Genomic DNA, 25,292 nt, shown 5'->3' with positions numbered 1-25,292 from the left:
GAATTTAGAATTCAGTGGTTAGAACTTCCTGGTTTTCTTCAAGGGTCATTAATTTATCATCAAATCTATGCTAACGTTCTAGAGGCCAGTAAGATGCCTAATCCCCTGAAAGTATGAATAATGCTGCAATGCTCGCTTAACTCTGAACCTCAGAGCATCTGAGAATTATTCCTACCCAGGGTCTGAAAACTTACCCAGCACCTGACAGAAGTGAAGCCATCACTAGCTTTTCAGTTCTCTTAAGATACAAATGTAGAATTTTCGGAATTGACTAAAATACTCCACTTACAATAGCTTTACCAGCTATTGTTTCAACTTATTCTTTCCCTCACTCTGTGTTCCAGCCACATTGGCCTCTGTCAGTCCTCTACCTCTTTTCATCTCATGACTTCCTCACATGTTCTTTCTTCTGCATGGGACACTCTCTGCATATCAGGTTGGCTTCCACTACTTGAAGTTTCTGCTTGAAGTTCAACTGCTCAAGGAAATGTCTTCTGATTCCAGCCCAGAATGGGCTGCATCCCTCTAATGTTCTCTAATAGAACCCTAGGTTTGTTCTTGAATATTTAGTCACAAATACATAATTTTATAGCAACAATGAAAGGGCATTATTTTCATAGATATAAATAATGGTAATGAAACTATATACATGTAGTACCTCAGTAGTAAAAGGAGAGTAAAGAGTAAGATATTAAGAGAGAGAGAGAGAGAGAGAGAGAGAGAGAGAGAGAGAGAGAGAGAGAGAGAGAGAGACACTTCTGTTCACAATTCCAACTAAAGAGCTTATGACCTAATGCCTAGAAGGGGGCATAGGTTGACAGGGGAGTCCTTTCCTCAGTTATATTTATTAATCAATTTTTAAATTATGAAATTGAATACCAGAATTTGAACATGTTTTTTAAACATCATGGCTCCTTTACATAAAGCAACAACTTTACACTGTGTGCGTGAAACACACACACACACACACACACACACACACACACACACACCACTGGTTTTAAACTCTAAGAAAATTAGCCATGTTGAATTAATTGAGAAGAACTATTGGGACATTGGGATACACTTCCTAGAGAATTTTCCAGGGTAATTCAGATTGTGTGCAACTTTTACTGTACCTGATAATGTGGAACCTAACAGATAAAGAAGATGCAACTGTCTCTATTTTTAATATTAGTAATCCCAGCCTAAAACGTAAGTTCTGTGAGGGCAGAAGGTACGCCTGTATTTCATTCCTGTATCCCTAGCACACAGCAGGATGCTACTACAAATAAATATTGTTTGAATGAATTAGCATTCTGCCCGTGTTTATAGGATCAATCTACTTGGGAACAATACAGACTTTGTAATTGGAAACACTGAACACTGAGGGAGTAGATAGAAGACACGGAATTTCAGACCCTAAGAATTATGCAGATAACTTGTGTGTCTGTAGAAATTTAAATTAAAATGGCAGAAAAACTGAAAGCTGGACATGACAAAGTTTGGTATATTTCAAAGAAGACTTGTATATGTAAGGCAAGAGCCTGCCCTTCAGTTTCTTTTTTAAGCCAATTCCACATGAAAAGTTGACATCTTCCTTAACGTTTCAGGCCGAATGAGCCGGACTCGATTTATCATGCTGCCAACCCAAGGGGAAGGACGGCCCTGCCCCGCAGAGCTCACCCAGCAGAAAGCCTGCCCGGTGACCCCCTGCTACAGCTGGGTCCTCAGCAACTGGTCTGCATGTAAATTGGAGGTAGGTCTGCGACCGAGAAAGTTCTGCTCAAACCTTGTGCGCTGGTGGAATACTTTTCACAACAGCAGGGATCAGGCACAATGCATTTTTATGCAATGGAGTACACGGAAAAATACAATGAATGCCTTAACCTCAAGCAGAGGAAAATGCAGAGCCATTCATTAGGCGCTGATTATGATGGGCCGGGTCACAGGACTGTCAATCTCCTTGGCATCCTCAAGAATTCTCTTTTATTTTCCTGGCTTGTTGGAATTATTTAATTAGGCAAAACCCTGATGCTATAGATATAGCACAGCTTGCTGTAGACTGTGTTTCTTAAAGAGGCACATTTGGGCTTAGACAAAGTCTTGCGTAAGGGCAGAAAACCAAATGTGTATGAAAGTTATATTTTAACATTATTACACAAACCAAGGTTACTACATTTTCCTCAATGATTACTTTTTTATTGGCTTGAAATATAAATGTCTAGAAACATCATAATATATCACATGCTTTTGCTGGATCAGCAGAGACCCTCCACAGCATTTTCTCTTTGGCTTCCTGGGTAAGGAAAAAAGCACATTGATTTTTCCTGTTTTCTTTCTTTACTAGTTTATCCTCCAGTTCATATTCCAAAGCTTATTATAATTAGGTAACAGTAATTTCCATTATGCATTAAGCAATCTGCAGAGTATTCTCATAAAGATGCCTTTTGTCCCTGTCAGATGACATTGTCTCGCAGCATTATCATCTCGCATAAGTTAAAAGCCCAGGTATTATAATAAGTCCCAGAGGAATAAAAATGTGTGGTACATTTGTCAGTCTCCTTTTTTATAGGAAAAAAAAAAAGGTAACCATGCTAAGTAATTCAATAACAGCCTAATGGTTTTAAATATGAATCCGTTGTCTGCTAATCTGAAACCTTCTTTCCTAAACTAGTTCAGCAATATTAAAGTAATGCTTGAGATCACAATTAAGAGAATGAAAGGAATGTTTCTCCTTATCATTTCACTAAATGTTGACAGAGTAGAGAAAATCGGCTCAAAGAATGCAAGAGCCTATAGCAGGGGCAGGGAGACAAAAGAAACAGAAATGGAGAAAAAAAGGAGGAAGGAAGTGAGAGGTCTAGAGAGGACAATGAAACTGCATGCTAAAGGTCTTACCAGGAACACCACTGTTACTATACTCTATACCTTACCAGTTCTCCTGTACTTTCTCTTTTATCTTCTCAGGTATCATGAGCCTTTCCTTTCCTTTCTTTCTGTTTAATAGACAAGTGTTCCATCTTGTCCTATAGAAACATTAGGGGGAAATGCCAAATGTAATCTCTAATTCTGTTGTTTGCTACTGAGCTTTTAAAGGCAGAACCACTGGGGCAAGAGTGTAGTGCTGTGCACATTCTCTGCAGCAGTGCTGGTGAGGAAAGCGGGTGATAGCATTGGTTAGCAATACCCAGACCTGGAGCCTTGGAGACCAAGGCTGTGTCCAGAAACTTCATAGCTCCTCAGATTTCCTGGGGAGGCTATTCCCACTAATTGACAAGCTCAGTTAGGAGGAAATTTGGAGTTAGACCTCATCCAGGCAAAGCTCACAGGAAACAAGTCTGTAGTTAATTGCTCTGGCACCTTACCCGATGAAGCCAATCAGCATTCTTCTCTAAGAAGGAGGTGTAGGATTGAAGCTTTCAAGGATGCTGTATTTAGGAACTCTTAGCTGTAGATAAAGACAGTCACTCAGAAGGAAGAAAGATGAAGGGAAGTAATGCAGAGAAAAGAAGAGGCAAAAGGAGAAAGGGGATCATGATACTTGCCTCTGCTTTGTCCTGCATTCAAATTTAATTTCTGCTTTTCCTGAAGCCTAATTGTGAATTCTCTGAGTCAGTAAACACAATTATCTTTTCAGTGAGTTGCCTTTTCTTAAAATTAAATGTAAGCTGAAGTTTTGGAATTACTGATCCAAATACAAGTGGGCCTTTGCCACAAAGGAAAAAGCATTTCTCTCTCAATTGCACTTCTGTGTCTTCTTGTTCTATCATAGCCTAACCTGCCAAATGCAGGTATGGAACCTGCTCATTCACTGCAGGTGGCGATGATGTTGAAGTGGCTGGTTGCCATCAAGCTGTATCAAACCTCAACCAGAGAAGCTTGCCTAGAGCACTGTTGATGTGCCAATGTTGTTCTTATCTTCTATGGAGAGAGATCAGCAAACAGAAGTGTTTATCCTCAGGCTTCACTTTTTTGTGTGTTTTTGTAACTCTTTCCAAGTTTTTTAGCTGATAACATGTATCCAGGCCTAGGTTGGTCAGTCTGTCTTAGGAGCTCAGACTCTGAAGTCTAGACCCTAATTTTAGTCAGTGTTCTACCAGTTCCTAGCTCTGCAGTTTTGGCAATCTCTAAACTCTTTAAACCTCTGTTGTTGTTGTTGTTTTTAATCCTCAGCTGAGGATATTTTCTTTCCATTGCCTTTTTTTGAGACAGAGCGAGAGGGAGGGAGGGAGGGAGAGAGAGGGAGAGAGAATATGAATGGGAGGAAAGAAGGGAGTAGGGAGAGAGGGGAAAAAACACCACCACATTGATGTGAGAGAGATAGATCAATTGGTTGCCTCCTGCTCAAGCCCTGACCATGCAGGCATTGAACCTGCAACCTAGATACCTACCCTTAAGTGAGAGTTGAACCTTTGTCCTTTCTGTTTTTGAGCCAACACTATAACTGCTGAGACACACCTGCCAGGGCTCCAAGCCTCCATTTTAAAATCTGTATCATGGTAGTAGAAATAGTACAGTTTTGTTGGAGATTTTTGGAAGGCAGTAGACACTTCATATGCAGTGCTTAGCACAGTACTTGGCAAAGAGAAGAGCCCATAAATTGTAATTGCTATTATAATCTTAATTAAAACTATAATTATGATTATTAACACCATCTGCCTAAACACATCTGGTGATGCCAATTAAGAGCATACAGAGTCCATTAGTGCTCTGGACAGTAGAGAGTTAAAGAGAGAATCCTCGCAGATGATCAACTTGCTCTGAGAAGCCAGGATCCTTTCAGGCCCAAGTGTGTGAGGCTCAGGGCCGAGACAGAGCTTATGGCTGCTCCATGAGCAAAATGATCATTCTAATGCTGATTTATCTTCTTCCTGTGGCTGTTGTCAAAGGTATGAGAGATTAAGCTTAAATATGGATACATCCGAGGAGCATATGATAGTTTGTCTTGGTTTTTAAATTGACCCCTTATGTGGACTTGTTTCCTGCCACTTCCTTATACTCCATCTCCTGGAATGTCAGACAAAATGCAAAGCAATCGCATCTTCGGTTACTGAGGTTCCAGGTGGCAGGGTTTTCAAATTTCATACCTGCCACAGGGTCTCAGACTCCTCTCCCAGTCCACTAAGTCTTTGCTCTCTAGCAAAACACACACCTCAGACAATGCTTAGGTCCCTCCTGTAGAATAACAAGTGATGGGGAGAATACTCCCCGACAGTGACATTTAACTCATTGTAGTGGTTTTCTACTTCAGGGAGTAGACATTTTCTACAGCATTTGCATTGACTGAATCTACCATGAACTGATTTTGAACCTCCACTTATTTTCTAAAAAATGCACTAGGGTTCAAAATTAGAGTGCATTTTTGACAATTTCACAAGAACTGTAGAAATTAGAGCAATTATGAGGCATTGCTGGGTCAAGTGTGGGAATTGCCGTCTTAATTCTTGTTAAAACAGCGCTAGAAGGGACTATGATGGTCCCAGGTAATATGCCTAAGCAGGCTTTTCAGGCCTTAAATTCTGATAATATGAACCTCCTTTAAGTGGCGCCTTCTCTTTTTTTTGCCAATATGCCTCTGACCCCTAACTTTCTTAATGATGAATGTGTCTCAGCAGCCACTGTGTGCCCTCCTGTACCGCCGGTGGTCTACCTACCACCTACCTGACACGAACTGTGCCTTGACCTGGGCAGGGCTCCACAGGCCCCTCAGCCCCGGATAACCTGTTGCACATCCGGAGCAATATCCTGACTGCTTTGACTGACTCCTTGACCTTTCTTGCTCCCGTCACTGCCAGAGCCATAGCAGCTCCAAGGTCTAGGCCAGTGGTCAGCAAACTCATTAGACAACAGAACCAAATATCAACAGTACAATGATTGAAATTTCTTTGGAGAGCCACATTTTTTTAAACTTAAGCTTCTTCTAACACCACTTCTTCAAAATAGACTCTCCCAGGCCGTGGTGGTGTTTTATGGAAGAGCCACACTCAAGGGGCCAAAGAGCCGATGTGGCTTGCAAGCCACATTTTGCCAGCCCCGGGTCTAGGCAATGCAGTTTGTGAGCCCTGTGGTGGGGAAGGGGTAAGGAGGTGAAATCCAGGTGCATGGTTCAGAGCAGTTACTATGGTGCTTCCTAGTAATGGGTTATGCAGCATGCCATTCATGGCTGCAGGAACAGAGGTGCAGGGCTCCAGGACTCTTCTGCAGTGCCTTCTTCTACCCCTCCCCCCTTTCTCCTCTCTCTCTCTCTCTCTCTCTGGCTCTCTCCTTGTCCTCCCTTAACCATGCCAGCACTAGTCAGAAAGGCTCTAGCTCTTCTTTCAACTTCTGGACTTAGTGCAAACTGAGCAGCACACTGTGGAAGCTCAGAGCAGTTAATACTCCCTGGGATGAAAGTTGACAGATGAAAGAGGATCCAAGGAGGAGCTGGCATTTAAATGCCTCTGCCTTTTTCTTTTTTTTAAACAAAAATATATTTTATTGATTTTTTACAGAGAGGAAGAGAGAAGGACAGAGAGTTAGAAATATCGATGAAAGAGAATCATCGATCAGCTGCCTCCTGCACCGGGGATGTGCCCGCAACCAAGGTACATGCCCTTGACCGGAATCTAACCTGGGACCTTTCAGTATGCAGGCCGATGCTCTATCCAGACCCAAACCAGTTTTGGCTGCCTCTGCTTTCTTCCTCCCTTGCCCACCATGGGTGGCACTGAGGCATGGGGAAACCACGTGACCTGACTGAAAGAGGATGTATGCAACCAAGAAAGCAGCTGTGCTGACTTGGGAAAGGAGGCCTGCATGGTAACACTACCTTATACTCACTTTCCTTCCCTATTTGCTTCAGTTAATTTACCCTCACTCTTGCCTTCCTGCGATTTCAGCTTAGTAGAAAAGTTGACCTTAGTTTCAGATTTTTCAAGCTATTGGTGCAAAAAGAGAGCTATCACCTCTAAGTTATTGAAATATCCAATGGAATTCTGTTTGAAGTATGAGCACCTGACAAAAGCCAACAAAAGACCGCTCCTCTCAGGGGTACCTGACAAGTGTTCCAGTCGGAAACCTTTCATCAGGCAGATGCGTGGGCCAGACACCCACTAAGAGCCTTTCAATTCTAAGCTTCTCTTTCTATAAGACACCTTGTAATTTTTTTTTCTAATTGGCAGGAATAATTAGAGTGGACTTTGTAAATATATTCAAAGGACAATTATTCATCACAGAAGGCATACTGGGAAAACAACTCATGACAATAGAGAAAATTACTGTTGCATGGGAAACCCCAACCTAATCCATATGAGGAAGTACGGAGTTGCCAACAAGACAAAAAGTAACAGAGGAATGTATGGCCCATGGTGATTATAGATTCTAGGCCATTGTATCCCATACACCTATACAAATTATGGTGTTTCTTTTTCAGTCAATTCTAGCTGAGTTCCAGAATGAATGGTCACATTTTAAGAAGAGAAATTCCACAGTATAAATTTGCATTTCTTCTTCAGCTCTATATTCTCAGGCCCTCAGAGAATTGTTTAGTGATGCTTTGTCAAGAATTGAAAGAGAACTCCCAGGAGGAGGAAGTTGCTGAAATATACAACTAGAGTTTACTTTTTTTTTTTTTTCCCTTTTCTTTCTTTTCCTTTTAGCTTAGAGTTTGCACAAGTCAAAACTGAGCTGCTAATTATTTGGGTGATTCTGACAGAATCCTTTCCTCTCCCAGGGTGGAGACTGTGGAGAGGGAGTCCAGATCCGTAGCCGCTCCTGTGTGGTCCACAATGGCTCAGTTGCTAGCTCAGCTTTACCTGTGGATGATGCCCAGTGTAAAGAAGTGCCCTGGCAGGATGGTGCCCTGCAGCAGCTGTGTTCTGTGCCCTGCCCAGGTATGCTGCCTCCAACAATGGGGAATGCCTTCCATAATGACCTTGTTTATTTTCTATTCATTTTTTTTATTAACTTTAATTTTTAACTTTGATTATAACTTTGGAATATGTTGGCAATGGAGGCGAGAGGGGAAAAACTCTGGACTTGGAAATTTAAAAGCCAAGTTAGATTCTTGTCTCTGTCACTCCCCTGGCATTTCCTTGAGACATATGGTCTCACCCATTGAGCAATGGCTGCTCCATCTAGAAAATGTGTCACCAGTGCCTGACCTGACAGCACGTTGGCCAGTACTCCAACACTATTGACTGAATCCATGAGTAGATGAACCTCCGGGGGATGGCGTGGTGGGGACAAATCAGGCTGCATGTTTGTGAAAGCATTCTGTCACACAATCACGTTCTATGTAACTGTGAAGGGCATTATTAATTGCATAAAATGTATGAATTTATTTTAATCCTAATAACTTAGGGTATATGGCATAAGTTTAAGATGACTTAATATATACTTATAGTATGACAATATGTACTTATAGTATGACATGTACAATACATGTGCATGTATGTAAACACATATGCTTTTGTACATATGTACACACAAATGTGTATGTTAGTTTATTTGACATTCTTTAGGCCCAAAGATATTCCACTTTATTTATTTATTCCCCCCCACCCACTCAAGATATTCCACGTTAATAACCAACTTATTCTCTTTTTATGGTTTCTGTGAACCTCAATTTTACAATGCTGTGCTGCTCTTTGAAAACTTAGTTCCTTTAACCTCTACATTTCCCTTTTTAAAAAGTTTATATCACTAGCAGATGTATAGTGTTCTTTAGATATGACTATGATTTGAAGCAATGCCAATCTAGTTTTGGCATTATCTTTCTAAAATAGATTAAACCAGTGGTGGGCAAACTGCGGCTCATGAGCCACATGTTGCTCTTTGATCCCTTGAGTGTAGCTCTTCCACAAAATACCACATACTCTAATTAAGTTAATAACAATGTACCTACCTATATAGTTTAAGTTTAAAAAATTTGGCTCTCAAAAGAAATTTCAATCATTGTACTGTTGATATTTGGCTCTGTTTATTAATGAATTTGCCGACCACTGGACTAAGCCATCAATTCGTCAGTTTGAGTACATTCTAATTGGAAAATTCGTCAAAGTAGAATGTCTGGCCTATGGAACTCACCCTATCACTGCACCACCAGCAATCTCCCGTGAACCCTGTCCATGTAAATGCTGTTGCCCCCGCTCTGTACTGCACACCCATCCAGGAGACTGTTACCTAATGGACTGGTCGGAGTGGAGTACATGTGAATTAACCTGCATCGATGGAAGAAGCTTCGAGACCATGGGCCGCCAATCTAGGTCAAGGACATTTATAATTCAGTCTTTTGAAAACCAAGACAGCTGCCCCCAGCAGGTTCTAGAAACACGTCCTTGTACAGGTACCAAGAGCATTTTTCAATTTTCAGCTTTGATTGCTTATGTGTATTCTTTTCTTATTTCGGGGGTAATGGCACTGCTGTTGTCATATTTGCTTGCAGGAGGCAAATGCTATCACTACACATGGAAAGCAAGTCTTTGGAATAATAATGAGCGAACAGTATGGTGCCAACGTTCAGATGGAGTTAATGTCACAGGTATTCCTACCTCAGATTCATGTGGGTGCTTCCTAAAGATCTGAGTGTTGCTGTTTGTGAAGAGAATTCGCTTTCAAATGATAAGCCAGGTAACACTGAACAGCCAGCCTTTGATTATCTTCTTGTCCAGTTGCCATTAGACCTTTGCATCTCAGAAAGCAAACAATTCTATTTGAAGACCATCATAATATAGCAGATAACTTAAAGGAATAAGCAGAAACACATATTTTTTTTCTCAAATATTATTATCTGAGAAAGACTGAAAAAGATGCCAACTTAAGACAATTGTCTCTCAAATTTTAAATCATGTACCTTCTTAGTAAAAAGATTTTGAGGACATATCTCAACATATCATGTATATATATCATATTATATGCTTATACAATATATAAAATGTACATATACTTAAAAGGGTATATTAGGACACATAAAAATGTAAAATATTATTTGTTAATGGTAGAAAAATTTGCTGCAAATTATATATGAATATATTCCCTGGAAGCTTAGTTTTTGAAGATTGTGCTAGTCATGATTTCTATTTTTAAACTTTGTCTTTATTGTTGAAAGTGTTAGAGATGGCCCTCCTTTTTCCCCATTTGACCCCTTCTAGGCTGCACCTGCCTCCTGCTCCCCATTACACAGTTGTCTGTGTCCATGGGGTTTGCATGGATGCATACAAGTTCTTCGGTTGATCTCTTCCCTCTCACCCACCGCTCCTTCCCTCTGAAATTTTAGTCTTTTCCATGTTACTATTTAATATCTAAATTTAGATTGAGGAAGTGTTCCTCATTCATCATGATGGATACAATTTGATCTATAGTCTTCTCAATAATCGTAAAGGATTTTTATGCCTTCTTATGTTAGAAAATGAAATTGCCATCATTTTTACATAGTACTGGAAGGACAAAGAACAAATAGGAGGGGTCAGCTCTGTCTTTTCCTTGTACGTGTGTTTTTGCATTGTTGGTATTCCCTTTAATCCATAGTTTATTCATACAGTAATTTATTTTAAGCTACTTGCACATTTCATCAGTTGTTAAAACTAAGTATATTGTAAATCAGCCTTACCAGGAGCACAGAAAGCATCACACACTGCAATATGCTGAGAGTTAAAGTGCTGCCGTCACACTACAAATTCTCCACACAGAATGCACGTGGACACCTGATGCATGAGCTCAGCGTACTAGTATCATTGCTAAGTGTTAGTGGAGCTCAATTTTATTTTTAAAAATTGTTATATAAACTAGATAAATTCACACATTTTCTGCCCTAGAGATGCCCTCCTATAAGGGCCCACACACTGCCCTTTGGACATTGCTGCTTTAAAGAGTGGACAGCACCCCCTCCAAACTCAACTGGTAGCCACCGGACTGTGTGGTTATTGCCACTAATGCCCACATTAATAACCACACCAAAGTGCTAATTCTGATGTGGATTATTTTATTTTCCAAGTAACAGTGAGGATTTATCTGCCTCATTCTCAGGAAAGTGTCCTGACTGTTCTCTACACTGCCTTATGCCCAAAGCTTTTACTAGCTACAAAATCAAACCATAACCAGTTAACAATAGTAAGGCAAAGACTACAGTCTATAAATACAACCAGTATTATAAACAAGGTTTAAATGCTTCCCTCAAACATTATGCTCAATCTTTGCTTAGTACATGGAATCCAGGAAGGCAAGACTAGTATGTGAGTGGTTTTTAGATTGTAGAGGCATCCATTATTCTATCCACTTACTCACAAATATGTAATTACTGTGCCAGGTACTATACATACTAGATCATATGTATGATTTCCCCTCCTGGTGCTTCTACATTTGCTCTTAAAAATAAGTGTGGGGGGGAGGGGGATCAGAGGGTGTGTGTGGAAGCATGGGGGCATCAAAGGGCATGTGTAACCTGACAAATATGTTTTAAAATGTTGCCAAAGTGTTTGATTATCTGGTGCCATACATTGATCAGTGGCTTTCTTTTAGCAAGTGGATGTTGGGAACTGGCCCAGTGCCTAGGTGGGGTCCTCCAGAACTGGAGAAAAATATATGTAGAGTAAGTCTTGAGCTGATACATTTCATGCTCCTGAACTTAAATTGAGATGTCGCCGATTCTTTCACTGATGCTGGCACTCACAGCCTTCCCTCTCCAGCACAGCTATAAGGTGGAATCACACTGCCGGCAGCAGGTATAAAAAAAATCTATAAATAGCTTCTGTGAGCAGAGCCTCCCACCTCTATCCATCCAGCCTGGGGTAATCAATAAAGTAAGACTGGGCCACATCTCAGCAAACGGATTTAAAAAATAATACGGAGTACTGTTACAAAGTGGCCAGTGCCAGAGAGAAAAACTGTTTTCTAATGTTTATCATAGAAAAATCTGCAAGTGGTGATGGCATTTCCTTTGTAGGAGGCTGCTCCCCTCAGGCACGGCCTGCAGCCATCCGCCAGTGCAACCCAGCCTGCAGAAAGCCTTTCTCCTACTGCACCCAGGTGAGTTCCTGCAGGAGAGGCCCACCAGGGTTCTAATTGCTGTGTTGCACACAAGTGGCTGGATGCCTTCCAGACACTGGAGCAAGCCCAGCAGCTCCATGTGCCCACGGTACCATCTAGAGGCACTGGCAGGCGTAGTCACAGTGATAAAGGATTTCTATGCGGGGATATGTGTTTAAGGCAGGCAGTCTTTTTCTATAAATCTGCCTATAGCTAAATCTGTTTTCCAGATCTCTAATTTATATTAGCTCTACTTATCAATAAGTGTTCTCCACTGATTTATTCCTTGATTCTTAGCCTTTCATCTACCTAAATTATTTGGAAAGTTATTAATGCATGTTTGTATGTGCTCAATGTTAAATTGATTATGGTATAAATACTATAGTGTAAGTTTTTAGTTCACTTTAAATAAGTTAAATAAATGCCTATGAATAAAATGCCTATGAATAAAAGGTACCATGTAGGTGTGCACATCCATATAGATGAATATATATATATATATATATATATATATATATATATATATATATATAGTGTGTGGTTTTTTTTTTAAAGCAGAAAGCATTCTCCCTTAACTCCCATCTACCACTGCTCAGGAATTATTAAAAACTGTGCAGTGCACATATAATTTTTACAGTTATGTCATGTTCCTGAAATAGATTTCTTCTCACACATATGTGCCTTGGGTGAGGTTTTGGTTTTTTTGTTTGTTGTTTTTTCTCTCATTGGGCTGCCCTTTTTGGGTGCAGAGCCAAGCCTACGAGCAGGGAGGTAGTTCAGACCAGTTATTGATCAAGGGTAGCAGGTGAGAGGGACATTTGGCAGCTGGGCAGCAGCAGAGCTCAAGGAGCACATCACTGAAGTTATCATATACACATAATTCCTATTGCCTTCTCAGAATCAAGGGCAGGTTCAAGTGAGTGGGCAGAAATCTAAACAGCTAGGGCTGGGGGAAGAGTTGAGGATATTTTGATTAAATGTCTTAAAGATTTCTACAAGAGAGGAAAGGGTGTAGTTAATACCCTCTATTGACAAATAATTGTGATTTCATATTTGCAAAGTGTACAAACTATAAACCGCTAGAAAAAAAGCTGGTGATTTATTTAAGTGTTGACTTTATTGGATTTTCATCTCTTTGGCAAGACTGTTGCTGGGGGGGGGGGGGGAAAAAAACAAAACAAAAAAAACACACACACACAAATTTCCATGACATACAAATGATTTCAACTCTTGCTATTTTTTATCTACACAACACAACGAGTAATTATAAAAAAATCTTTTCTGCTGTAGGGTGGAGTCTGTGGTTGTGAGAAGGGTTATACAGAGATAATGAGATCGAATGGTTTTCTGGATTACTGCATGAAGGTCCCTGGCTCAGAGGATAGGAAAGCTCACGTGAAAAACCTTCCTGGGAAGAACAGACCTGTGAATTCAAAAATACATGACATTTTTAAAGGATGGTCTATTCAGCCCCTTGATCCAGGTACATTTCAGTTATGTGCTAAGAAATGTAAGTTTTCTTATGGGAGATTATTGTGACCAATATTCATGACTGAAAGAATGGAGAAAAAAAGGAAAGGGCAATATGGTCTATGTAAGGTTTCCCAAATTTGAACATTGGATAATGCACAATGTCTTTTAAATTTAAACATTTTTGTAAATTGTTGAGAAGTCTGCCAACTTCAGTCTATTACCAAAATATTAATCTTTTAAAAATATTTTTCATTGTAAACTATCTCTGCAACATTATCTGCTTCTACAACTGTGAATTTGTATATATAATTTATATCAAAAGATGGAATAGATTCTCCAGAACATGCAAATACCTTAGAAAATGTCCATGGACGCTATCTGGTTTGAGCAACATTCAATGTGTAGTGAAGCAATGGTCAAAGGCAGACCTTGTTATGTCATGGCTCAGAATGTGTCTGTGTTGTCATTGGGTATAATTTCTTCTCCTCTGTGGACCTGTTTCCTCATTGATGAGATCCTTCCAGAGGCACTTATCCTGTAGGACTGTTGTGGGTGGTAGCACAGTGCCAGGCCTTCAGGGCTCAGGAATTGGTGGTTACTAACCAGGAATGAATAGTTGTTAGATGCTTTCCATGTAGCCCATGGGTCTGTGCTTACTCTATTGCATGAATCTTCTCATTATGTTCTTGCAATCTAGTGAGATGCTATTACTCACATTTTAGAGATTTTTACCAAAGTCACAAGAAAGTTTGAAAGGCGGGTCCTTCAGGCCTTTACATAGTCCTGGTCTCTGCTTCCCACCTTGTCAAGTGGGCAGAAAATGAATGCAGGATACTCTGCTTACCACACATGCCTTCTAAGAAACAAAATGCTGCTAATGACAGCGAAGTGGCATAGCTGATGGGGCAGGAAGAAGAAGAAAAAAAAACAGACAAAGCTCAGACAAAATATACCCTGGTTACTTTCCTTCCAGACTCTAGGCCTTTGCTGGACCAAAAGTGCCTTAATGATTGCTTAAATGAAGCAAAAACCAGGGCCCAGCCCCAAGAACCCCTAGATCTTGTGGGAGAAACAAGATGTCTATTCCCCAAGCAATTTTAAAGATGACCACAATATTTGAACTCAATTTTGATTTCCCTAGGTGTCTGGGTATGCCATAAATGTTTTTATTTTAAATCTTATTCACATTGAAGGATACATGAAATCTAAGGTAGCTAGATTCACTTGTTTGTGTAACATATTTCAGAAATGAATGAGGGTAAGGTTCCAGGGAAATGAGTCTCCAAATCTCAAGTAAGGTCCTTAACCTTTGAAAAGTCAAATGAAAGCATCAATAAGATACATGCAAATATACCTGTGTGTCTATGTGCACGTATATAAGCATATATGTTACATATAATTAATTTTGGAAAAGAGGTCTTCATGATGAGAATGTGAATTGGATCAACCTCTTGGAGGGCATCTGGACAATATAGATCATGCATGGTGATGGAAAATTTCTCTCCTCACAACTCATCATACAAATATATATATACATATACCAAATTAGTATGTAAATACTATCCATTTCATAATTGTTATATAGCAAATGAGTGGACACAACAAATATGTGTAAATAGGATAAATGAGAAAAGCAAAAATACAATTATGCATTATATCAGATATATTAAAAAGAATGAAAGTTTTATGAAATAGGATGAAAATATGTACAAATCATATGTATAATTTGTGTCTTTAAAAATGTGTGTATACATATGCTTACATATGTAGAAACAACTGTGAAATGATTTGCAAGGAAACTGGTAACAGTGATAGCACATGGGGCAGGGAAACATATTTTTCACTACATATTTTTCAATAGTTTGAAATTTGGCCCTATGCATTAAAAAATATATTATTTTTTAAGGAACATGCTTTTAAAGGCCATGGACCACATACCTCTCCACTGGGGATTTAAAAGCACTGGATTCTCCTAATACTTCAACTCCGTTAAGCTTAGGGGTAGTAAGATTAAAGGTGCATTCTCACTCAGGGAAGGCCTTTATAGATTGTCATTGTAAAAAACTCACACTGGGGAAATTTCATTAGTAGTGTTTCAAGAGATCAGAATCAAAGCTTTGTAAAAAGATTTTCAGCCATAGAAAAATAGCATTAATACATTGAAACCTATTGAAACCTCATTCTAAAATCAGATTGATGCTTGAAAGTGTCAAAAATACTATAGATGGTCATAATATAATTGAACATTTTATTATTTTATTCTAAAAAAGTATTTTTTCAACAAATTTTGATTGCTTTTTTCCCTACAGAAACATTTAGATTTATATGTTATTGTATATTTTTAAACCTGTAATTAATGTGTGTGATTTCTTTCAGAAAGGAATACAGTTCCTTTGTCAGTCCAATTCTGATTTTAGTTAACTCTATGCTCACATAAACTTTTAAATATATATATTTTATTGATTTTTTTTTTTTATGGAGAGGAAGGGAGAGAGAGAAACATTGATCAGCTGCCCTCTGCACAACCCCCACTGGGGATGTGCCCACAACCAAGGTGCGTGTCCTTAACTGGAATCAAACCTGGGACCTTACAGTCCACAGGCTGATGCTCTATCCACTGAGCCAAACCGGTTTTGGCGCTCACATAAACTTTTAGAGTTCCAGATACAAATCAAATATCTAACATACATAGAAAAAACATGCATAAAATCAAATCAGAGTTATAGTAAAATGAAATAGCATTCCATTCATCAGACTATTTGGTTAATCTCTTTTCCTTTAATCTTTTTCTTTAATTCTAATAAATAATAAAATCCAAAATAATGTATATTTTTACACATATGGCTATAATTTGGTAATTAGATTAGCTTGCTTGGTCATGATGTTTTTGTTAGCTCAACATTATTCAGGAAGCAAAGTCACCAAAAATAAGCATAGTAATTCTCTTCTCTTTGCATGCATGTTGTTTCTTAATTACAACTTATTTTCTTGTTCTATTTATGTAGTCAAGACATATTATATGTATAAGACAATACACACAAGAAGATAAATTAAAATAGTTTACCAGTTGTTAGATTTTATGAAGTGATGATTGCCAGTGTTTCTTTAGCGCTGTGAAATTTTTGATAAATGATCTAACATTTACATTTGATAGGTGTCACAATTGGGTGTATCTGTTTATGACTTGTGCAAGACTCAGAAATTCAGATGAAAATGAATAATACATTTAGATAAGAAATATTTTGTATGCTAAGCTTGTTATCTTATCTTTATTTTAAACAGATGGCCGAGTAAAAATCTGGGTTTATGGTGTTTCAGGTGGTGGTTTTCTTATCATGATTTTCCTAGTATTTACTTCCTACCTGGTTTGGTAAGTACAAACTATTAATTTATACTCGGCATTTTATGAGTAGCACGTTATACTAAGAGGAAACATGTCAGGATAATTTAACCAACAAAACAATCACCAACAGTAAAATCGTTGAATAGATTGAGTGGGAGATCATGATCTTTATTATTCTCATTTGAAATAACGTTCTTTTATTTTGACTTTTATCAGTAGCTTTCAGCTTGGCAGCTGTGTTCACTGGCATCTTCTGCCACCTCCAGGGAACTGATACTTGGGTTTCAGCCCCAGAGATTTTTTATTTTAATGAGTCTTATGTGTGACTAGGTCATGTAGATCTTTTAAAGTATCTTGAGTAATTCTAATTTGCAACCAAAGCTGAAAACCATTAATTTTAAATAATTCTAGTTCTTAAAATTTTATATTAAAAAAACAACTTGGGATTGAACTTTTTAATTTTATTTATTTATTTATTTATTTTTAAATATATTTTTATTGATTTTGTACAGAGAGGAAGGGAGAGAGATAGAGAGTTAGAAACATCGATGAGAGAGAGTCATTGATCAGCTGCCTCTTGCACACACCCCCACTGGGGATATGCCCGCAACCAAGGCACATGCCCTTGACTGGAATCGAACCTGGGACCTTTCAGTCCCCAAGCCGATGCTCTATCCATTGAGCCAAACCAGTTTCGGCTGAACTTTTTAATTTTAAAAGGAGGCTTATGTTTTCATGATATACTACTTATAGCCCATTCATCTAGAATGACTTATTATCTATTGGCTTTCCACCAGTTCTTCCCAGTAAACCCCACATGGCAACATTTCCTTATCAAATAATTTAGAATGACTTGCCATGCCTCCCCTCTGCTCCGTGACATTCACTCCTCACTGGTACTGTAGTTATTTGTATAAGCATCTTCCTCCTCTATCAAACCTGAAGGACTTTGTGGGAATGAGGGGAAGAGTTATAATTACTATACTTTATTGACATATTTTTCAGAGCACAAGTTTGATAAATGTGTATTGAACAAAAGAATAAGTGGGTGAATAAATGAGTAGATAAGTACAACAAATAATGTATTGCTCATTAATTTTAGAGACAAATGTCAGGAAAACATGTCTAATATTTATATGTCAAAGTACTTTAAATAGATTGCCTTAGTCAGGCCTCATAGTAATCTAATGAGATGTTGCTATCATCATCCCCATTTTAAAGAGAGTAAATGATCCTCAGGAAAGTTAAGTAATATACCTGATGTCATCAGCCTGGTAAAACCTACTTTGGGTTTGCCCAACTCCAGAGCATATGCTCTGTCCGGTCTCCATAGTTTCTTTTTATTAAGTAAAACTAAAATGTCTTTAGACAAAATGCAGTGTTTACACTTTCACTTTAGAGGCTTCTTTAAATTAAGGTGCAGACCTGGAAAAAGATCTAATTGATCTCAAAACACAGAGTATATGCCCTTACTTATGAGTTGCCTAAAGAATTCAGACATATAATTCTATTAAATAGCTTGCAAAAGAGTTAGAGAACATTTTTAAAAATTTTATATTTCTTCCCAAAATAAAAGGCTCAGGACAAGATCCCTGCTATAATATGCCAAGTTTTTCTGTGTGTACTTTAGATGAAAGCAATTTATAATACATCTTGGAAATGCTTTCGCGAAAATATAGAAAAATAGTCTTCTTAAGAACCACTTTATTCAGAAACTACTGTATATCTCTGCCATTAGTGCGTGAAGTTTTTGAAATATTGCTGATGTTCCACTTCCCCTGGCAATAAAGATCCATGAGGTAATTAATGGGGATGGCCACTAGGTGAGTTTGTAGTTAATCTAGACATAGTACCTGGACGTTATTCCAGATAATGACATCCATTCTGCTTTGTTCAGAACAACTCAGTAAATGGGCTCTTACTCTGCTGAACTTTGAGAGGAGTGCCCCCACTTCCAGAGGGTCAGCCTCAACAACAGTTTTGGGCTTTCATCAAACTATTTAATCTTCACTAGCCTGATGATGAATCTTTGTGGCTTAAATTCAACTGTGCTAAGAACTGCTAGCAGCTTGCCTGTTAGTGTATAATGAGCTCACTTTTCTGGCTGAATGGGTTTATACTTTGCTAAAATGCAAATGACTGTGGAAGAGGTCACTTTAAAATGTGTCAATGATCTCCTACAGCCAGGTTGCATGATGGATTAGAGGTGGAGGCTTGTGTGACAGGCATTTCTGGGTCTAATTCATGGTGAGTGAGGTGATCATAGCTTTTCTGATACCAAAATTGAGGTTAGGTATGTATAAAAATAAAATGTACTTTTAAGGGAATAATTAATATAAGTAACAGAGAAAAGAAAGGGAGCAGGAACTCTAAAGAAGTCTCCTAAGGAATCTGGATCAAGATGGCAGGGTAGATATATACTGTGCTCACATCATCCCACGACCACATCCAAATTACAACTAAGATATAGAAGAACTATCATTGAGAATCATTTGAAGTCTAGCTGAACAGAAGTCCTATGACGAAAAATATAAAGAAGCTCTTTCAGTGGATTTTCCACACAAACAGACTGTCTTCAGCTTCTACTGCTGACTTTCCTAAAATCTCTCAAAGGTCCAAACAAGCTACAGCTAGCCTTGGCATACATGTACTTCTTGTGAACTGACTTATTACTATTGCTAGTGGCAGCCTGCCTCTGTTCATAGCATGGCACCTCCAAACCCAGCACAGGTGGTGACCAATTGCAGATCACTTTTTAGCTGCTCCCACGTGGCCCCAGGGTGGGCACATGCCAAGGCTGATCTTAGCCTGCATCAAAGAAGGCCACAACCAACACACCTCATGTCCAGCTTCAGAGCACCATGCAACCAGCTCCAAAAATGACACACCCCAAGTATAAACTCAGCAGGCATCAGTACCCTGCTATAGCAAATCCATCTCCAAGGGGTTATCCTCAAACAACAAGGACAGCTTGTCCACTGTTGTCTTGGCCAGTCCTCACAGCTAGTCAGCATGAGAGTCAATCTCACTCTCTGTTATGTCAACAGTAATCAAGGCTCAACTACAGCAGAAGAATATACACAAGGGACAACTCTGGAATCTCTGGCTCAGGTGACCAGGGAGAATGTGCCACTGGCATCCACAGGACACTTATTACATAAGGTACATAAGGTCACTCTGTGTAGCAAATCTACCCAATGTATAGAAACAAACACAGGGAAGCAGCAAAAATGAGACAAATAAACATGTCCCAAATTAAAGAAGAGGGTAAAACTTCAGGAAAAAAATTAAATGAAAAGGAGTCAAGCAATCTACCAGAAACATAAGAAATCTCAATGGAAACTTCAACAAAGAGATAAAACCATGAAAAAAGAACCAGTCTGGAATGAAAAATACAATAACTAAAATGAAGAATACCTTAGAGCACATGTGTCAAACACAAGGCCCGCGAGCCAAATCCGTCCCGCCAGGCCTTGCAATGTGGCCCGCACCGCGCTGTCATCACTGCACTCCGCTGCGTTTCCATCACAATGACAGTTTATGACTGTTCAGTAAACCATTTGTCCCGCTATTTAGGCTGGATTTTAGGTTTTGGCCCCTTCTCTGATTGAGTTCGACACCCCTACAGAGGGAGTTAACAGCTTGCATGAAGCAGATTAAATCAGTGATTTTGGAATACAAGGTAGCATAAAACACCATATCAGAACAGCAAATTAAAAGAGAATTTTTTTAAATTAATGTAGTTTAAAGGACCTCTGGGATACCAAAACTACCAAAATTTGCATCATGGGTTATCAGAGAAGAGAGCAAGGGATTGAAAACCTGTTTGAAGATCTAATGACTAGAAACCTTTACCTGGCAAAGCAAACATATATATAAGTTCAGGAAGCAAGAGAGTCTCAAACAAGATGAACTAAAAAAGGCCCACACCAAGACACATAATTAAAATGCCAACAGCTAAACACCAAGGAAAAGTTAAAAGTAGCAAGAGATAAACAGGCGTGTGCAAGGGAACTCCCATAAGAATATCTGCTGACTTCCCAACAGAAACTTTGCAGACCCCAAAGGATTGTCATAAAATATTCAGTGATGAAAGGCAAAGACCTAGAACCAAGGTTACTCTACCCAGCAAGACTCTCATTTAGAGTTGAGGGACATAAAATACAGCTTAGGGAATATAGTCAACAGCATTGTAATAACTGTATATGGTGGATATGGATACTAGCATTATCGGTGTGATCAAGTTGTAAGATGGATAAATATCCAATAACTATGGCGCACACCCAAGACATATAATATTGCATGTCAGCTGCAATAGAAACAAAGTGAAGGGCCTCCTGTTTACTGGCTTTGCAGAGGGCAGCCCTGCTGCTCAGCTTCTCCTCTCAGCATGCTTTTCACTAGCCCAGCTCTGCACAGCCACAGCTACCCACCATATGCAATGTTTGCCAACATTTGAGAACTTTTAAACTCTCAAAAAATTTTAGAACTCACACATTCATTATTATTTTAGTATCTAACAATGGAGAGAGTACAGGTTATGAAAAAAATCATAAAATGAGACATTCACAGTGATTCCCAATAAACCCTACAGCCCACAAAAATTCAAGGCTTATGTATTAGGAGCTCCTCCCCCCATTTTTTTCTAGAGGCAGACACAGTGTTCATAATTCTTTACATGAAAACTGCTATAAAAATAACTAATATTTAGAGTGGAATTTCCCAGGCCCACCTCAGCATGCCTGGACCATATTAGCCATCTCCAAGGAAATGTTACTCTTTATAAGATCCATCTATCTCTATCTCTCCTCCCCAGTCCCTAGAACTCAGCAATTCCATTTTATTAATACTTTGCCTAATTACATTTAGCAAATGCCAACCAAGAGTGGATTGCCAAAAATTCTCTGAAAGAGCTTACAGTTCTTCTCCCTCTCTTCCCCTGCCCTGTAAAAAAAAAAAAAAAAAAAAAAAAAAAAAAAAAAAAAAAAAAAAAAAAATAGGTGAGAGAGAGGACTCCTATTGCCATTTCAGAGGAATGCCCAGGTTTCTTTCTGACATTAAGATAACCCCCAGGGTGGGTGTACAAACGGTCACTTCCAAGTTGTCCTAAACTCTTGAGTGTTTTCTTAGTCCCTTTAAATGTTTTAGATTTGAGTACTCAGGATCCAACTTCAATCTGGGTCCATTTTCCACACTAGAGCCTGACTCAGCAACGTGAATAGAGCAACTGGAATAGATGTATCTATTAATATAAAGTCAAATTGAATGTTACTTGTCTCATTATGCAATAAATACCCTTTGGAGAAGTGGGTAATACCTGAGAAGCAGGAAATTGGAGGCTGAGTGTCCCTTTACAGAGAATTCTAAAGCACGTTGCAGCCTTTCAACTTCCCTGGTTAGAAATTATTTGCTTTCCTCTCAGGGTTGTTCTGGGGTTGACTGAGGTAGTTTACGTCAAATGTGGAGCTCTCCATGGAGCACCCATTGCCTGGCAGCTGTTAGGTTGGGGGCAACGATAGGATTCCTGGTTTCTTTTAATAGTTTATGTAATCATTTTAATTTATATCTTTAGCTTCTATAAGTTGCTTTAGGCTTCAACCCTTAAAATAAAATGTTTTTCTCCTTAAATTAGAACTGGAATATTTTAAACTAGGACATTCTCCTGACAACCATTATTAATTTTATCAAACATTTTTTCCATGGTCAAGTTCATATCATAAAATTCTGTTTTAAGCATTAAGTGAAAGAAGCCAGATGAAAAAGTCCACATGTAGTATACTAGTGATTCCATTTATGAGACATATCGTCAGTAGACAAATTCACTGAGGCAGAACGTTAGTAGGCAGGATGGGGAGAAACTGCTTATTAGGAGCAGAGTTTCCCTTTAAGGTGATAAAAATGTGCACGGACCAGGTAGGGCTGGTGGTTCCAGGGCATGGTGAAATGTACTGTCACTGAATGTATGCATCAACATGTTTGCTTTTAATTTAAACTCATTCCAAGTATACAAATTAATTCCTATAGATACACAAAAACATTGTTCCTACCACATGCCTATGTATGGCATGTATAGAAGGGGGTCAAGGCACAGGTCTGGGTGTTAGTCTTGCTTAGAATCCCAGCTCTGTTACTCTCTCAGTGACCAGAAAGAGGTTCAATAACCTCTCCCACCCTTCTCTGTAAAGTAGCCATTATTCCAGTGCCTCCCTCTCAGGGTTGTTCTGGGATTTATTGAGATATTTTATGTGAAAGGCCCATCGAAGAGTTTGGCACTAACAATGAACTTATTTAATAATGGGTGTCACTGTAATTTGAGACAGGATTGAGGTGGCTCCATGCTAATGAGGTTAACCTGAAAGAGAGCTGGGCTCTAGAGGCAGGGCCAAGCAAAGGCATTGAGGAAGAAGGAATCAGGATGGTAGTACAGTATGTGGCGCAATTCGAACTATAGATATCCTTAACATAGAGGTTCACCCATACTAAGCATCAAAGAGTGTCAGGGAGGTTGTTAGGGGCATGATCATGTGGATTGAGAATGGTACCAATTCCAGCTTCTCTCTCTGTGAGAAGGAAGAACAGCTGTTCCTGACCTGGCAAAGTTGGTGGCCTCAGGTAAAACACTCCAGGTGAGAATGGCTTTACAGGGTGCAGACTCCTCTTAATTTTTCTGACATGCTCAGGTGATTTGGCAGCTCGATTTCAGGCCAGAGCAGAAGGGTGTTTCCTTAAAAACAAGACCAGGGTAAGGCACCAGATTATGGCTACTTCAGCAGCTTGGGATGTTAAACCTCTGCAACATGAAGGCCACAATAGCTTAGAAATTAGTGATCCACAGATGTTCACGTTACTGTGAATAAAAAGGAACAAGAAAGTAGCACCCTACCAAGGTCACTGTTTCCCCTAAACTATTTCTAAGATTTTTGAAAGAAGAGGCTTCTCCTAAAAATAGCATTAAAGTAGACAAGAAAACCCCAAGTCCAGAGAAAATAATATTTTGTTATTGAACTGATTTTATAAACCCCTCAATTGTTTTTGGTAGATGAAACAGAGCTCTGAACTTTATCTCAGGAATTCTTTTCCCTTTGCAGCAAGAAGCCAAAACCACATCAAAGCACACCTCCCCAACAGAAGCCTCTGACCTTCGCCTACGACGGAGACTTAGACATGTAACCTGAAAAGGAAATCCAAATGTAGACATCGACTGCCTTAACTGCTTTCTCTTTTGTATCTCTCAGACTTCTCAGTTTTTTGAGGAATCTCACAGTGTGATATATTAGGCAGAATACAAATACTGCAAAAGTAATATTGCCTCAACTTCATTTGGACATGGAGTCAAGGACTAGTCGGTCTGCCATTTTGATTTCAAGTTGTTTGTGGGTGTGTTTAATTTTTTGGTTTTTCTCAAGGGACCTGAAAACCCTTCTCTTCCTGTTTGGAAATGGGAGGAAGAAAACGTGATGGAATTCCCACAGACTTGAGTAATCTTTATCTTCAGCAGCATGATGACAATCCAGAGGAAAGTCCAATCAAGACATTTACTATAAATGGCGAGTCTGACACTGCATTGTTATGCACTATATTAGTGCAAATATTTATTCTTTCCATATTTCAACACTGAGTTTTCTAGAGTTTACATTAGTTCAGAGATGTTCAAATTGCATTGACTATTTTCATGAACACAGAATGGGCTGCCATTTCAGAAATTCTCTGAGTTTTTACCTTTAAATATTGTATTTTGTTTTGTAGCCAGGTGGTGATGGCACTTCATGGGTTGCATCTATTGAAAGAAATGGAGTGTGCATAATTGACAGACTAGATGAAAGCTGGGTGGTTTCTAAATGAAATGTGTATTGAGTGTGATGTTGTACAAATGAAATAGGCGGTCGTATTGGAGAATGAGGTAGATTATTTGATTACTAAAACTGCATTTTAAAAACTTAGTAACGTTCAGAATTAATCACACAGTTGTAATTCAGTTTAATGATGACAAACTCTGCTTTGTAATTTCAATTTTCTTACCCAAATATTTATAAATTCTTTTTTTGAAGTTAATTATCTGACCTCATTTAATATACATCAAACACCAATCCTGTTTATAGCAAGTCTTGCTTTTATAAGGTTTCAATAATATCTAAAACACGTTAAAAGCTGAAACCATTTTATGAAGATAATTGTAATAGTAGATGTTGAAAGTAAGAAGGTGCCATCTTGTGGTATTGACTTGTATTTATAACAAATAAAGTGCTCAAGAGACTGAGAAGTTGACTCTTCTAGATTTTATTCATTTCTGAAGTACCCTTATTTTGAAAAACACACTTTTAATAACAGTTTCCCTGTTTCATTGTTTTAGAGGTTGAAAGCTGAGATCACTCACTGAAAGAAGGAATTTTACCTCACATTCTCAGCATATCTAGCAAACTGCAAAATAGTCAAACAATTACACAGAAGAAGCTTTTAAGATATATTTAAAGCTCAGTCAATATTAGAACAA

The 25,292-nt window shown here is 38.8% G+C and overlaps 1 protein-coding gene across 1 annotated transcript in view; it reads left to right on the top strand.

The window, feature by feature from the left end:
• The window catches only part of THSD7B (thrombospondin type 1 domain containing 7B), a 696,543-nt gene extending 671,482 nt beyond the window's left edge, over positions 1–25,061 (top strand). Inside the window, exons 20-27 of the mRNA XM_036422004.2 lie at positions 1,593–1,738; positions 7,694–7,853; positions 9,134–9,307; positions 9,407–9,502; positions 11,903–11,985; positions 13,276–13,468; positions 16,741–16,828; positions 23,890–25,061. Of these exons, the coding sequence (XP_036277897.1) occupies positions 1,593–1,738; positions 7,694–7,853; positions 9,134–9,307; positions 9,407–9,502; positions 11,903–11,985; positions 13,276–13,468; positions 16,741–16,828; positions 23,890–23,971 (1,022 nt within the window). The 3' untranslated portion in view covers positions 23,972–25,061. The remainder of the gene's footprint in view (positions 1–1,592; positions 1,739–7,693; positions 7,854–9,133; positions 9,308–9,406; positions 9,503–11,902; positions 11,986–13,275; positions 13,469–16,740; positions 16,829–23,889) is intronic.
• The last annotated feature ends 231 nt before the right edge of the window (positions 25,062–25,292 follow it).

The sequence above is a fragment of the Pipistrellus kuhlii genome, unplaced genomic scaffold (assembly GCF_014108245.1).
Source record: "Pipistrellus kuhlii isolate mPipKuh1 unplaced genomic scaffold, mPipKuh1.p scaffold_m20_p_7, whole genome shotgun sequence".
Taxonomy (NCBI): Eukaryota; Metazoa; Chordata; class Mammalia; order Chiroptera; family Vespertilionidae; genus Pipistrellus; species Pipistrellus kuhlii.
This window is presented reverse-complemented; position numbering and strand designations above follow the sequence as displayed.